General features: G+C 38.9%; 1 protein-coding gene across 1 annotated transcript; it reads left to right on the top strand.

Moving 5' to 3' along the window:
• The first annotated feature begins 194 nt into the window (after positions 1-194).
• mob3a (MOB kinase activator 3A) lies at positions 195-7,373 on the top strand. Its single transcript, XM_038715407.1, has 4 exons — positions 195-422; positions 1,716-2,287; positions 4,149-4,351; positions 6,936-7,373. Exons 2-4 carry the CDS (start codon positions 1,870-1,872, stop codon positions 6,963-6,965), a joined length of 651 nt encoding a protein of 216 aa, XP_038571335.1. The 5' UTR covers positions 195-422; positions 1,716-1,869; the 3' UTR covers positions 6,966-7,373.
• The last annotated feature ends 5,968 nt before the right edge of the window (positions 7,374-13,341 follow it).

Raw genomic sequence — 13,341 nt, forward strand, 5'->3', positions numbered from 1 at the left:
TAATTATTATTACAGGTTAGGGTAAGACTTTGTTGATCCGAATTTCACAAGCTACCCTACAGAATTTAAAATAACTTAAATTAGCAAAACATTTACCAACTGCAACATTAAATCGATGAACACATGAATGTGTTAATAAATATGTGACAGGGGTACAGTATTTTGAAGGTTCTGACCGGAAGTTGCTAGCAGCGTCTCTAACCTGACGCTGGTATACTTTTCGTTTCATTGGGAGGAGTCGGGCGTTAGTTTCTATATTAAAGTGACATGTTTATTGAATTAACAGTATTTCTACAACGTATATTGCGCAATATATCCATAATGTAGTCTGTGCATGTTGTTGACGTAAAGCTGTTGATCGGTAACCAGGTAATTTTCGATAAAAGATCGAAGGAAACTGACGGAACAGGAAGGCGGAACAAGTAAGTTCATGAAAGTGGCTTTCAACTGTGCAATTTCGTCACCCTTTGATCATCCGTCTGAGATAACGGATTATTTTACACGGTTTTTATTTAAGATGTGATGTAAATTAAGTGTGAATAAGGTGTTTTTGTCCTATCTTGTTCGGGTGGGTTTTGTTCAAGCTGAAAGCAACAAGTCTGACCGAGTTAGCTAGTCACGTCACGAATAAACTTCGCACAGTCGTCATGTGCCCTGGTGTTTAATCTCTGGCTTTTGTCTTTTAAAGTTCGCTAAAACGATTTAAAAGCCCGGATTTTTATGAAGATTATGATGCAGATATTTAAATGGTGGTCTACATAAACCCAGTTATGTCCTCTTACATTAGTAACAAGCGGGTTGACTTCGTTTTATTGTCATTCCGCAGATTCTTGGTTTCACGGCGGAATTAACGTGCTAGTACCTCAAACAGGAAATGACTCATGTTCACTTATAGACGATGTTTCATCTTTAGTGCAAGTCTGGTGTCACTGATGAGTCGTGTACCTGAGATGAGATGAGGCAAAAGGTGAATTCAGGCCTCCTCACTTTCTTACCATTTAGTAGTAGATTAAATAATGTAAGTAATCAAGTAAAATGCCCTGTATTTGGTGGTAATCGTCAGTTATATGCCTCTGGATTTCTGTTCTTGTAATGTACATTTTATGGCTTCATTTTGACATGACATCCATTTTTGTTAATGCCACTCCTCATGTGTCTCATGAACACTATGAATTTCAGATTTCCATTTGCCTAAGCAGGTGGGTGAGGGGCTTATACTTTACTACATCTCAGCATGCAACTTTAGAGCCAGGACATGCAAAAACTGGGTAACAGATGCTATTGTTGTGTAATTCCCAGCCAACTCTGATGTATTACACGTTCAATAAGAGACAATGAGTGGTTGTAATAAAAAGATTACTTGATTAATAGGCTAGTACGTCAAGAAAACAAATTTTATAGTTGATTAATATTTAAGTCATTTTTAAAGCTTAAATGCCAAACCCGACCTAGTTCAGGCTTCTTAATTGTGAGGATTTGCAGCATGATAGTAAACTAGTTCTATTTAGGTCTTGGAAATTGTGATGTGCATTTGCCATATAATGAAAACAGTAGGATTTAATTGCAGTCATAGATTGTAATATTTTGGCAATATAAGGAGTAGGGGGTATCCAAACATCAGGCTTGTCAGAAAGTAGATGTCAGTGAACATGTCCACCTATTAATCAAACTCTATCCCTTTCTTTCTTTCTCTCCTCTCCTTTTATCATACACAGGATCACAGACTGAGTCAAAACATATACCAAAAGACAGTCCATAACAAAAACCCTGCACTGGTTGCTTACACAACCTTTTGACTGCTTCCATTTCAACAGTAAATAATTCACCAGAACCATTCAATCAGATCGCCCGCTGGCACCACATGCAAACATGTCCATGGCGCTGAAACAAGTCTTCAACAAAGACAGGACATTCCGGCCCAAGCGCAAGTTTGAGCCCGGGACGCAGCGCTTCGAGTTGCACAAGAAGGCCCAGGCATCTCTAAACGCGGGGCTGGACCTGAAGCAGGCTGTGCAGCTGCCCCACGGTGAGGACCTCAATGACTGGGTGGCTGTCCACGTGGTCGACTTCTTTAACCGCATCAACCTCATTTACGGCACCATCAGCGACTCCTGCACCGATCAGACCTGCCCTGTCATGTCCGGTGGGCCCAAGTACGAATATCGCTGGCAGGACGAGAACAAGTACAAGAGGCCGACGGCGCTTTCAGCCCCAAAATACATGAGCCTGCTCATGGATTGGATTGAGGTGCAAATCAACAATGAGAACATCTTCCCCACTAATGTTGGTAAGTGTTAAGATTACATATAGCCCCTTAACCTCTATGCTGAGAATATCCAGAATTAGGTCACGGACATTTTCGTTTTGTGCGTCATCGAAAAGAGTGTTTCCAGAATAAGAAACTTTATCTGGGCATGTCAACATTCAAGACATCCTACTGTAAAGGATCTAATCCTTGAGTCAGATAGTGAGCTCTGCTTGTGTCCAAACCAAGCCACCACCCATTCTAATCATAGTCAATGTCCACAGACTCCTAACCTTACATCAAGTTATTGTCAATTAAGCAATTTCAGTTCATCCCAAATGCTCAAAGTGATGTCTTAAGATTTTGTACAGTTAAAGGTGGTGTGTGTGCCATTCTAATTGAGTACACATCTTTTTGTCAAATTCAGCGAATATCTCTTCACGGTCCATTAGCTGTCCGTTCTGTGTGTGTGCTCAAAAAAATCTGGTGTTCGACTTTGTACACAGCCCTGGCTCGGTAAATGTCAAACAAAGTGGCTTGGACCCTATTCCAGCCATTCAAGCCATGATGTGTTTATCCGGTAATGTTGCATTACTTTCTCACTGACTGTGTAACTGACAGTTGAGAGTATCACTGTCTGGAGCTGGTGTGCTGGCTCTGGGAAACTGTCTCGTGCTCTCTGCCTGTTAGTTTCGCAGCAGCAACTGTAGCGACAGTTTGCTAACCCACAACTTGGCTAACTTCAGCTACATTACTTGCTGTGTCGTTATTTGCTCTATATCGCACCTTTAAACCACCAGTTTATGATATAAAAACCGACAGAAGCAGCTGATTATCACAGTTGAGATGCTGTAACCCAGTGGTTCCCAATTTAGGTGTCGAAGGGTCGCAAACGGAACAGAAGAGGAAAGCGGAAAGGAACATATTTATGATGCACAAAGTTATGCTTATATTTTAGATTTCACTCACTTTGGGGGACTCTAAAAAATATTCCAATAACACAGGAAAGATTTGTCTTTGAACTGTTCACAAATAAAGTACAACAGATGTCAAAGGTTTACAAGTTGAGGGGTTACAACCCAAAATGTTTGGGAACCTCTGCTGTCACATGCAGATATTTGGTATTTTCACTTTGAATGATTAATCATTCTTTCAGTAGGCTAATCATTTCAGCACTGGTCACACGAAAGACCAAAACAAAGCCCCTTTAATGACTAACATGTAATGAATACAAATGAAAATTAAAATGTGATACAGAGAAACATATTGCATCTGTTCTGTAGTTTAAAAAAATAGATAATCAAAAGATGTTTTAGATTTAATCAGCAAGGTCACATTTGTTAGATTACCTATGGAGTTGCACATCGCAAACACTGTCTGTTAATCTTCTGCTGCTGTGGCATTCCTGGTTTTCTGTTATCTCTGTCTGTAGCTCTGTGAATGCCCTGAGCTGTGGCTCGGCATCTGACTGACTACAGAAACATCCAAGCAATGGCTTTAAAAATGGGTCGCACAATGTACAGTTGGCTATGAATAGAAACGACCTCTGACGCATTTGTCCTCTGGAACAGATTCCTGAAATATTATTGAATTAGTCAAAGCAAAACGCCATACTACATTAATCGGTTGCTTAGAGCAGAGGCTTATCCCTGACTAAGTCATGTTGGTTTTCCATTCACATATGAAGTGAATGGAGGCTGCGTCCTGTAGCATGCTGGTATCCAACATGAGGGGCTCCAGAGGACAAAAACGGTTAACAAACACATTGAAAAGTTAGCTAAAATTTACTATAACTATTGCATTAGAAACATCTATATTTCAAATGCGTTCCTTTCTGTGAAGCAAATTGTAAAAGGTCATCCTGGATTGACCGTTCTCCTGTCTCCATCTGTTTGACTCCCAGGTACTCCCTTCCCTAAGACCTTCATGCAGGTGGCTAAGAAGATTTTGTCTCGTCTGTTTCGGGTGTTTGTCCACGTCTACATTCACCACTTTGACCGTGTGAGCCAGATGGGGGCCGAGGCTCACGTCAATACCTGCTACAAGCATTTCTATTACTTTGTCACTGAGTTCAACCTCACGGACCACAAAGAGCTGGAACCTCTGGTGAGTTAAAGAGGGGTTTGGATTAAGTTTTAAAAAAATGTGAATACAAGCTTAGATATGTTTTAAAATAATGTAATTTCAAACAACCAACCCTAAACTAAAGCAGTATTGTGAAATTTAGTGTCAGACATGGACAAAGTCATAACCTGATAAACATGTTTTTTGCTGCTGAAATTTATATTTTAGTACGGCTGGGCATGTTAACGCATTATTATCGCGTTAATGCATTAATTAATTAACGCCGACAATTATTTTATTGAAAATCCCTTGCTTACTGGCTCTGAATACACATTAAGTCAAACCATGGGTCACAGGCAGAGTGGGATGCTGATCAGCCTGTAAGTCACCCACCCTAACACGCAGCGGAGGGAGGCTTCGGCAGACTACTTGGCTGCAGCATGTGGGAGCAGTAGATAAACAAATGCAAGACGATGATCAAATGCCATAGTAAAGTGGATGGCTACCTTTTTATATACAGTCTATGATGGCTACACACTGCGTGCTGATTAGTATTCATAGTTTTCACGTGACGTCACATTACAAGGAAAACGCTCCCTTGGAGGGCAAAAAGAAAGGGAGACAAGCGCTCCGCAAGTAAACGGCAGGGGATTTGTGGATATTAACCATGGCAACAGCTTCTGTGCACAGCTGGAGCCTATTTAACTTAAATTAAAATGATATGCTACACAACTTTACCTGATAGGCCTTCACCTAGTTTTGCAGGGATGCTCTGCCATGCGATTTCCCTCCTGTTGATGTCCTATTTAGTAAACAGTAATCGACTCTGGAAACACACAAACAGCGAGGATCAGTCTCTCTTCCAATGATTTGTGCTCTGCGTCACGTACAAAAAGTTCAAGACAATTCAGCTTCTGCGGCGGGCGTGTGCGTGAGGCGACCACTTCCCCTCACTCTAACAGGGACGCTTGCTTCTGAACACAACATTTATGCTGCTCCCTGATAAAAGAAAAATGTCTCTGCTGATACCTGTTTAGGAAAAAAAAACAAACAAGAAAACTGATTTATATAGCCTATGTTAACCTGTTGCTCAGAAGACTCCTGGCAGTGGTAAATAGCTTTGTTTTCATATTTGATTTAATTACATTAACGTTTAAGTTGAGATTTACAAGAAATATTTTATTGCTACTGTGTAAAGGGAATACTGCTGGTAAAAAGCATCTTATTTGTTTAAAGTGTTTGCAAACCACATGTTATTGCACTTCTGTCTATTTAGCAGTACATCTAACTTAAAAGTGCGCAATACATTACTTTAGAATTCATTATTCAATTTTGAGCATAACAATGCGCTTAATCGCAGAAAATCATGCAATTAATTGCGATAAAATAATTTATTCGTTACTGTACCAATACTAATTTTAGTGTGACAGCATATCGCCCCAATTTTTTTTTACCCACATAAACATATATCATAAAACCTTTTTGATATGGATCACTTGTATTTGTTTTTTAAAGAATTGTGACTATGGTACTGAACTTAAAGGTTGGGTAAGCAATTCTGGAGAAATATATATTATATTTGAACTCGGCAGCCAAACAAATACAACATACAAATAGTGGAATCCAGAGCAGCTGTTGCCCAAGGGTAGCTGAATCAAAACAAACATAATATAAAATGTCAAACGAACAACATGCAAGCACACAAAAAAAGCATCCGAAACAGAACGACTGAAAACAGGGCCATAGGTTTGTAGCTACGATAACACCTGCTCCAGACAGTGATACTCACAACACTTATGCTACTGTAGCTAACATCACCACAACAGCATATGTTGGCGAACTTGAAAGTAGCTGAATGTCTGTGGGAAAGTCATTTACATCACAAACATTAGCAAACAGGACCAAACAATACTGACCTATTGCTCCTGTGAAACAAAGCAACACTAATGTTACTCAGCTGTCAAGCAGAAACAGCGTAACCCCCGCATCCGTCTTCATGCCTTTCAGTTCTCAGATGTCTCAAAAAGCCTCGCCGATGTTAACTCATAGAACAGGATGCTAGTGGACCATGACAAAAAGTGAATTGGATTGGATTAGAGTCGCTTAGTCCACAATGTAACTGTACAATGGGGACACTATTTCTAAACTAACTCAAACATCTTATTTTATTTTAATATCTTATTGCATCTTGTTAATTATTGTCCAACTTATGTCAATACTAATATATCCGCAATGAGCTAGTATAGATATTAAATAGTAAAGTAGTGGGTAAACTGTGTCCCGTATATAGTAATTGTTAATAAAAAGTGTATTCATTGGGCGCCCTGGTGGCCTTGAACAATATGAGATCATTTCCTCCTGCAATAATTTTAAGACGTTTGACTCATGGTGTAACAAAGAACTATGTGACCAAAAGCTTAGACAATAAGCTGGATGTTTGCAACGGAGATTAGTTTGCGGATTGTTTAGACCTTTTTTTTTTTTGCTATTTTTTCTATTCTACATGAACTTACAAATACATTTAAAGAACCTGCCTACTGCATCCTAAAGTGTGGTCACATTTTGAAGAGCATAGGTATTTCCTTCCCTGCTCTGACTCGCTGTACTGTGTACACTGTGTTTGCAGAAAGAGATGACCTCTCGGGTGTGTCACTGAGGGAGCACAAGTGACCTGTCGACACAAGCCCGACGAACGCACCCGTCCATCTAGAAGACTGCAGCGGAGAACTAAAAGAACAGACAAATTAAAAAAAAAGAGTCTATTTTTATATTTAAGTACTGTAATCTATTTTAGCCACATACTGTAGGTGTTAAACAAGAAACTTGTCTTATAAGTTGTTTTGTTCCTTTTAAAAAAGAATTCAAACATTTTATCAGAGCACAGTATTAAGAGGTGTATGTTTGTGTTGATGTTTTTCTATTTTATTTGAATCGCAATCATTCCAGGATACTTCCGTCTTTCTGTCTGTCTAAAATGATCTAAAATTAGTACGATTTCTTACTGTACGTCTATAAAATCACTATGTTGTTGCATTAAAATGATTCTTTACTGTTATAATTTGAATTTGGCAATCTGTATTTAAATGAACACTGACTGGTTTTCCTTTCTGATGGTAACAGTGCTGGGCTATGGCCTAACCTAATCTGTTGGTTTTCTGTAAAACTATCAGCAGTTTTACTACTCACCACTGAACATTCAGTTATGAAAAAAACTTTTTTTTTTCTGTTTCGAAAATTATTTCAGGTGTTTAAATAGATTTGGGGCTCATTACCATCAATTTTAAAAGTTATGAACACATTTGGAAGTAAACTTAATACTGTAATGGCTTGCTGGTGAGTCAGACATTATCAAGTCTGTGTCATTGCACGCTTTAGGGCTCGGTCCACCAGGCAGGTTCTCAGATGTCAAAGCTGCAGTTGTTTGTTGCAGATACTCTTGGCAGATGAAGGTCACACGAGACTTAAACCTCACATGACTAAAGTCAGGGTGGTGGCACATGTTCTGAAGACCAAATGTAAAAACTGTCCACTGGGTGGCATCAGACACCAAAACCCGTTGTGAGGAAATACTGAAATCCTAATCTGCCCAGTGTCCCAGTTATAGTCATGAAGAGGCCATGTGGACCCTTTCTGGATCTGATTCGGGTTAATGATTTGACTAAGCTGGTTATATAAGAAACAGGCCAGACTGTACTGCGATGAATACAGAGAGAGTTTTTGTTTAGAATGAGCCCTGCTTTGCATGACTGGGCCAAGAACAACAGGCTTGAGAACAACATTGTTGGGTCAGATTTAGAGGGTATATCACTCACAATGATTTGGATCAAGTAAATAATGAGCAGCAATCTTGCACACAAGAAACACACCTGTGTTAACACAAATTACAAGATAACGTTTAAGAGCCTACAACTTGTGACAATCAAAACATTAAGTAGTACATGTTTTTTTTTAAAGGAACATTACCTTTATTGCCCCTGCAGGAGCACTGGCTGTGGGTATTCTCAAAAACTCATACTTCTTGACTTGCACTTGATCCAAACAATAATAAAATAATTCAAAATTGACTTACTCTACACTTTCAGAGTGGTATATATTTTTATGCTAACAACTTTGGGTGACAATACAAACATTTTATTGTGACTGAGTTGAGCTAATGATTCTAACCAATAATTAGTAGTTATTATTTACTTGTTTGGAGAACTTATGTTACATTGAACATGAATTACATTATGTACTTTTGTATACATTTGCTATATCGTGATGTGTATGATTATTTTAAACACATAAATATACCGATTTAAAATATCAACCAGCGCAACTGCCAGACATTTGTATAATGCTGTGTGGTTTCAACATATATTTTAGAAGCTTATATGTTTTGTGAGTTAAATCTAAATCTTAAAAGTAACCAGTAACTACAGATGTCAGATAAATGTAGTGGAGTAAAAATTACAAGAATAATCTCTGAAATGTTGTTAAGTAGAAGTAAGAAGAGGCATAAAATATAAGTAAATGTACTTGGTTAGTTTCCACTACTGATTATGAGTCAGTCATCTCAGCTGCACGTCTATCAGCATATTTAAAGCTAAAATATTTCCCTAAAATGGTTCCCTCCTTCATTAAAACTGGAACAACCTAATATTTTGACATGTTAAAATCTTAATAAACCAACATGATGTAACAGTCTGCCGCACTAATATCAACCATTAAAATGACCTCATTGCCTGCTGCAACCTGATCCTCTTAAAAGGATTGCCCCTCCTCTCAACGGAGTCACTTCCGCTCCAAACACTCCACGGTACTCTGGCCACATGCGTTACGTCTGTTACGTGTGAGATGAGCTGTGTCCGCCTCTCGCTCTGCCCTCCCTGTGGTGTGTTGTTCTCTCCTGGAATGTACCAGACATCCCCTAAGGGCTCTGCAGTTGCAAGACATGAAGGAAAGTACTGGGGGGAGGCCAAGAACAAGGGGAAAAGTTTCAGGCCGAGAGTGAAGCTTGTCCAACTCTGTCAGGGTTTACACAGCAGTGTCTGCTTATTGTTGGGTTGGTGCAGTGTGATTATTTTCACGTAGAGAAAAGAGTTTGGGAGATAATGTGACTCAGCAAATGTTGTCTATGGGCACACAACCTTAACGGTTTTGTGGCTTGTGAGTCAGTTGCCTCATGTAGCTAGAAGCCCACAGCAAAGACGACCCACAAAAGTTCCACTAAGATGATTAATTCTTTAAGGGGAAGTTATTTCAGTTGGTCCAACCTAAGCCCATGCCCTCCTTTTGATAATTGATCAATCATTATTATTTCAAAAATGCCAGCTTCTCCTTTTTAAGAATAAACTGCCTTTGTTAGTCTGACATGATGGTAAATTGATTGTTGTGTGCTGGTCATTGACAAAACAAGGCTATTTGAAGATGTCACCTGTTTTCTGACAAGTTCAACAGGCAAAATGAAAAGAGGTAATGAGAAAATAATCTGCAGATTAATAAACAATGAAAATATTCATTAGTTGCAGCCCCAACAGTCACAATGCTCCACTATTAAGATAATGAAAAAGTGTAACACAACATTGGCTGTCTCACTCTGTATTTAAAGACTGAAATCTACATAAAAAAAGCTCAGAATATTTCTATGGTTATGTTAACTGAGTGACTTCAATCCACAGCCAAGCGCAATGCCCTTGGACATGCAAGTGTTACTCTGTGCACTGTGATGTTGCCTGAAGTTTTCAAAATTGCACAACAAAGATTATTAGATTATTAGTCATTAAAAAGTGTCATTCCAACCAGTCTTACACCTATTCACTTCCCATTAGTTTCTAAAAAGTAGTGTGGATTTATTACATGTAAACTTTGTGTTACAGCTAGTTATTCAGAAATTAAATAGGGACACAAACACTACAGCCAAGTCGGAAAAGCCCATTGAACTAGTGCTAGTAACTAGTAACAGACTGCAGTTGCTGGTGTATTGCCCAATCTGAAATGAGAATCTAAAATGCTTTGCTATACAGTATGTATAGCTACAGTTATGTAACAAGAGTGAAGTGCAGAAAACAAAACAAAAGGTTTCCAAGAAATGGAAATTGGAAAAAACTAAGGCTATTGCAAAATCCTTCGTAACTCTTTCTGTGTTAAAGGGATTTTGCTGGATTTTTTTTTCCTTTCAGTGGTCCAGTAAGCTGTTTTGCTTTTGTAGTACCTAAAGCATATAAGTTTTTGCTAGAGATTATGTTTGGGTCTATGCCTAACTGGACGCTACTTCCTTCTAGGAAATTTGCTATGGGAAGGCTTCTTAGAAAAGGTACAGTAAGCACCGTCAGACTGTGACCTTCCTACTTGAGAAAAGTATGCTACTCATTATAACTTTTTAAGATGGCAGGCCGCTTCTACCACACTCATCTTCTTGACAGTTTTATTTGGATATGCCAGACACATGCATTTCATGAACACATTTGCACAACATGCACAGATGCATGAAGCGTGGTGTAGTACTGTACTGTTTATAAGGACAGTTCAGGAATGTTTTTGCAACATATCCTGGTGTTTCAGACTTTAGGACCTTAACTCATCAATTAAAATTACTTCTTCTTAGCATTAATAACGCATTTTAAGTGTAGCTTTGTGCTTTTTTTTTTTACTTTGACATGGTCATGGTCATGGTCATGACATGGTTTGACTTTTTAGAGTTTCGAAGAGAGTTACAAAGTTTCTCCCCTTTTTTTCCATTTAAGTAACTTTCAGGTTGGCAAAATCATCTTACAGACTGTGACGGCCCCTCTGCAGGGTTCAAACTGCTGTTAATATGCTTTTTGTCTACAGGGCTGTATACCTGATTGGCAGGCTAAGCAGCAGCATGGGACACACAAGGGCCTGGTGTTCTCCGTGCATATAAGCCAGGGCAGCAGTCAGTCTTGGGTCGGACCTCCTCATCTCACGTCTTCCTTTATTGTGTTTGGTTTCTTGTCTTTGTTTTTACAGCACAACATCCATGCAGCACATTTTCATTCATCCACTCCAGACACTACTGACTTTACAGATTCTTCCCACTCATTGGCTTTGCATATTATTAATAATGTTATTTAGTTGACCCGTGTGTCTCCCGTTTTTGTTGCAGTTCATGAGCCGCGCTGACACAGACTTTCTGACAGTATCACATATATATTCTGTATCGGCTTGTTGCAGCTCAGCATTAAAACTATATGATGTTTACCATGAGAGAAATATTCAAACCCCAGACTCCATGTTTTTATGATTGCACCACTGCATATTTGGTATCTGAGGAAAATGTGGGACCTTTACTTGAATTTAAAATAAAGTTGCATGACTTTGATGAGTTGATGTGTGCTTACTGGTTCACTGGTGAGGTGTGCACGTTGAAACCACAGACTGTATATAAAAAAAATATTCGCGGGTCAATTTCTAAAAAGTGCTGAATTAAATTGTCAACGCAGCTAACTGTATTGGAATGTCATACTAACTTTTGAGAATGTTATTTATTAGACATAATGGAAATGATGCAGATGCACACGTCCACTGAGACAGATGGCAGTAACACAACTAGTTGAACAGGTACCTGCATCTACAGCTATAGCCTCAGGATACTTTAGAAGACTAGTCTCGAATTGCAGTGTCATCAAACAACAGAGACGCACCTCTGTAATATCATATTTCAGACTGCCTCAAAAGAGAAACTCCTTGAGTATCTCCTGATTGAGTGCCATTCACACTGAAATGTGGCTGTTGCCAGCTGAAGTTATTTATGATTGCCTATCCCTCTTCCTTTTGACCTGTAGTGACACAGACCCACCCACATGTGATCCTGTTTTCTTACTAAACCTTCCACTACACCATGTGCTCCTGCCTAGGCATAGTCAGCCAATAGCTTGCGTAATGTTTGCTACCGTCAGGCTTATGTTTGAGGGGCAGAAGGTGAAAGGAGGAGAGGCAGAAAGCCTCCAGTCACAAGATGGTTGACTCCTAAAAACAAGCCGTACATGGTTTTAACTTTAACATTCTTGATAAACAATACAAGGATTATATAGAGATAGGGATTGCATACAGTGATAACCGTTAACACAACAACTCACAGAAGGCATACAGTTTGACAACAAAGCACATGGTACAATAAAACATGTACACTTCTTGGCATGTAATGCAACATATGGTAAGATGGTGAACATTTTCTATCATTAGTATCTGGATTTAATTAATCGGATGCACGTAAAAGAGCAAAATTAATATGGCTTAACTGAGTAGTTTACCATCCTTCTGTGTGTGCGCCTCTGTCCATCATTGCCATTAATCTCTGAAATTTGTGAAAATTGTGTGAACTTGACACCTGTGTGGCAATATTGCTTTGGCATTTCACAATTAGCAGATGGGTTAAGAGAGTGCATGTTTCTACTTCATCAGAGTTCTTGGATTTCTTTGATTATCAAAACAATGTAACAGTGTCTCCACTCCAGCATGGCCAATCATTTCATTTGGTTTCACATGTAGCCCTTGCTGAAAGTCCAGGACAATTTTCGCTCTTCTGCTGTTTTTTTTGGCAAATTAGCTAAAAATTGTTAAATTGTAAGAATTTGTGTACCTTGTGTAGTCCATTTGTTCACAGTATTGGGAGCAACCTAGTTCTGGGGGTGAGAAAAAACATGCCCTTGCTGTAATTTAATGCATGAATATTATAAATAATGTTTGAAATAGTAGTAAGCCATGACTCAACAAAATAACACGACGTCACCCCTTTCAAGGATCAATGGGTAGACTGCCATTGATTCATCAGATCTTGCTATGTTCAGTCAGATCAACTATTTAGACGCTGGTGGTTGTAATCATGCAAAACTATTTATTGACGAATAAATGAGTGAGTGAACAGCATGAGCCAACTAAACAACTCAAACAGGCAGCTAATAAAATATGCATGAAAGTCCACGAAAACTTTGACACCTCTTTGGGTAGACTACACAAGACATAAAAACAACCTTGCTTGTTTAAAGACAAACGCTTACAACAAAATCAATTAAAAAAACATGCACCTA

This window comes from Micropterus salmoides, unplaced genomic scaffold (assembly GCF_014851395.1).
Source record: "Micropterus salmoides isolate LMB-PRFRI ecotype aquatic unplaced genomic scaffold, ASM1485139v1 Ms_hic_scaffold_13, whole genome shotgun sequence".
In the NCBI taxonomy this organism is placed as follows: Eukaryota; Metazoa; Chordata; class Actinopteri; order Centrarchiformes; family Centrarchidae; genus Micropterus; species Micropterus salmoides.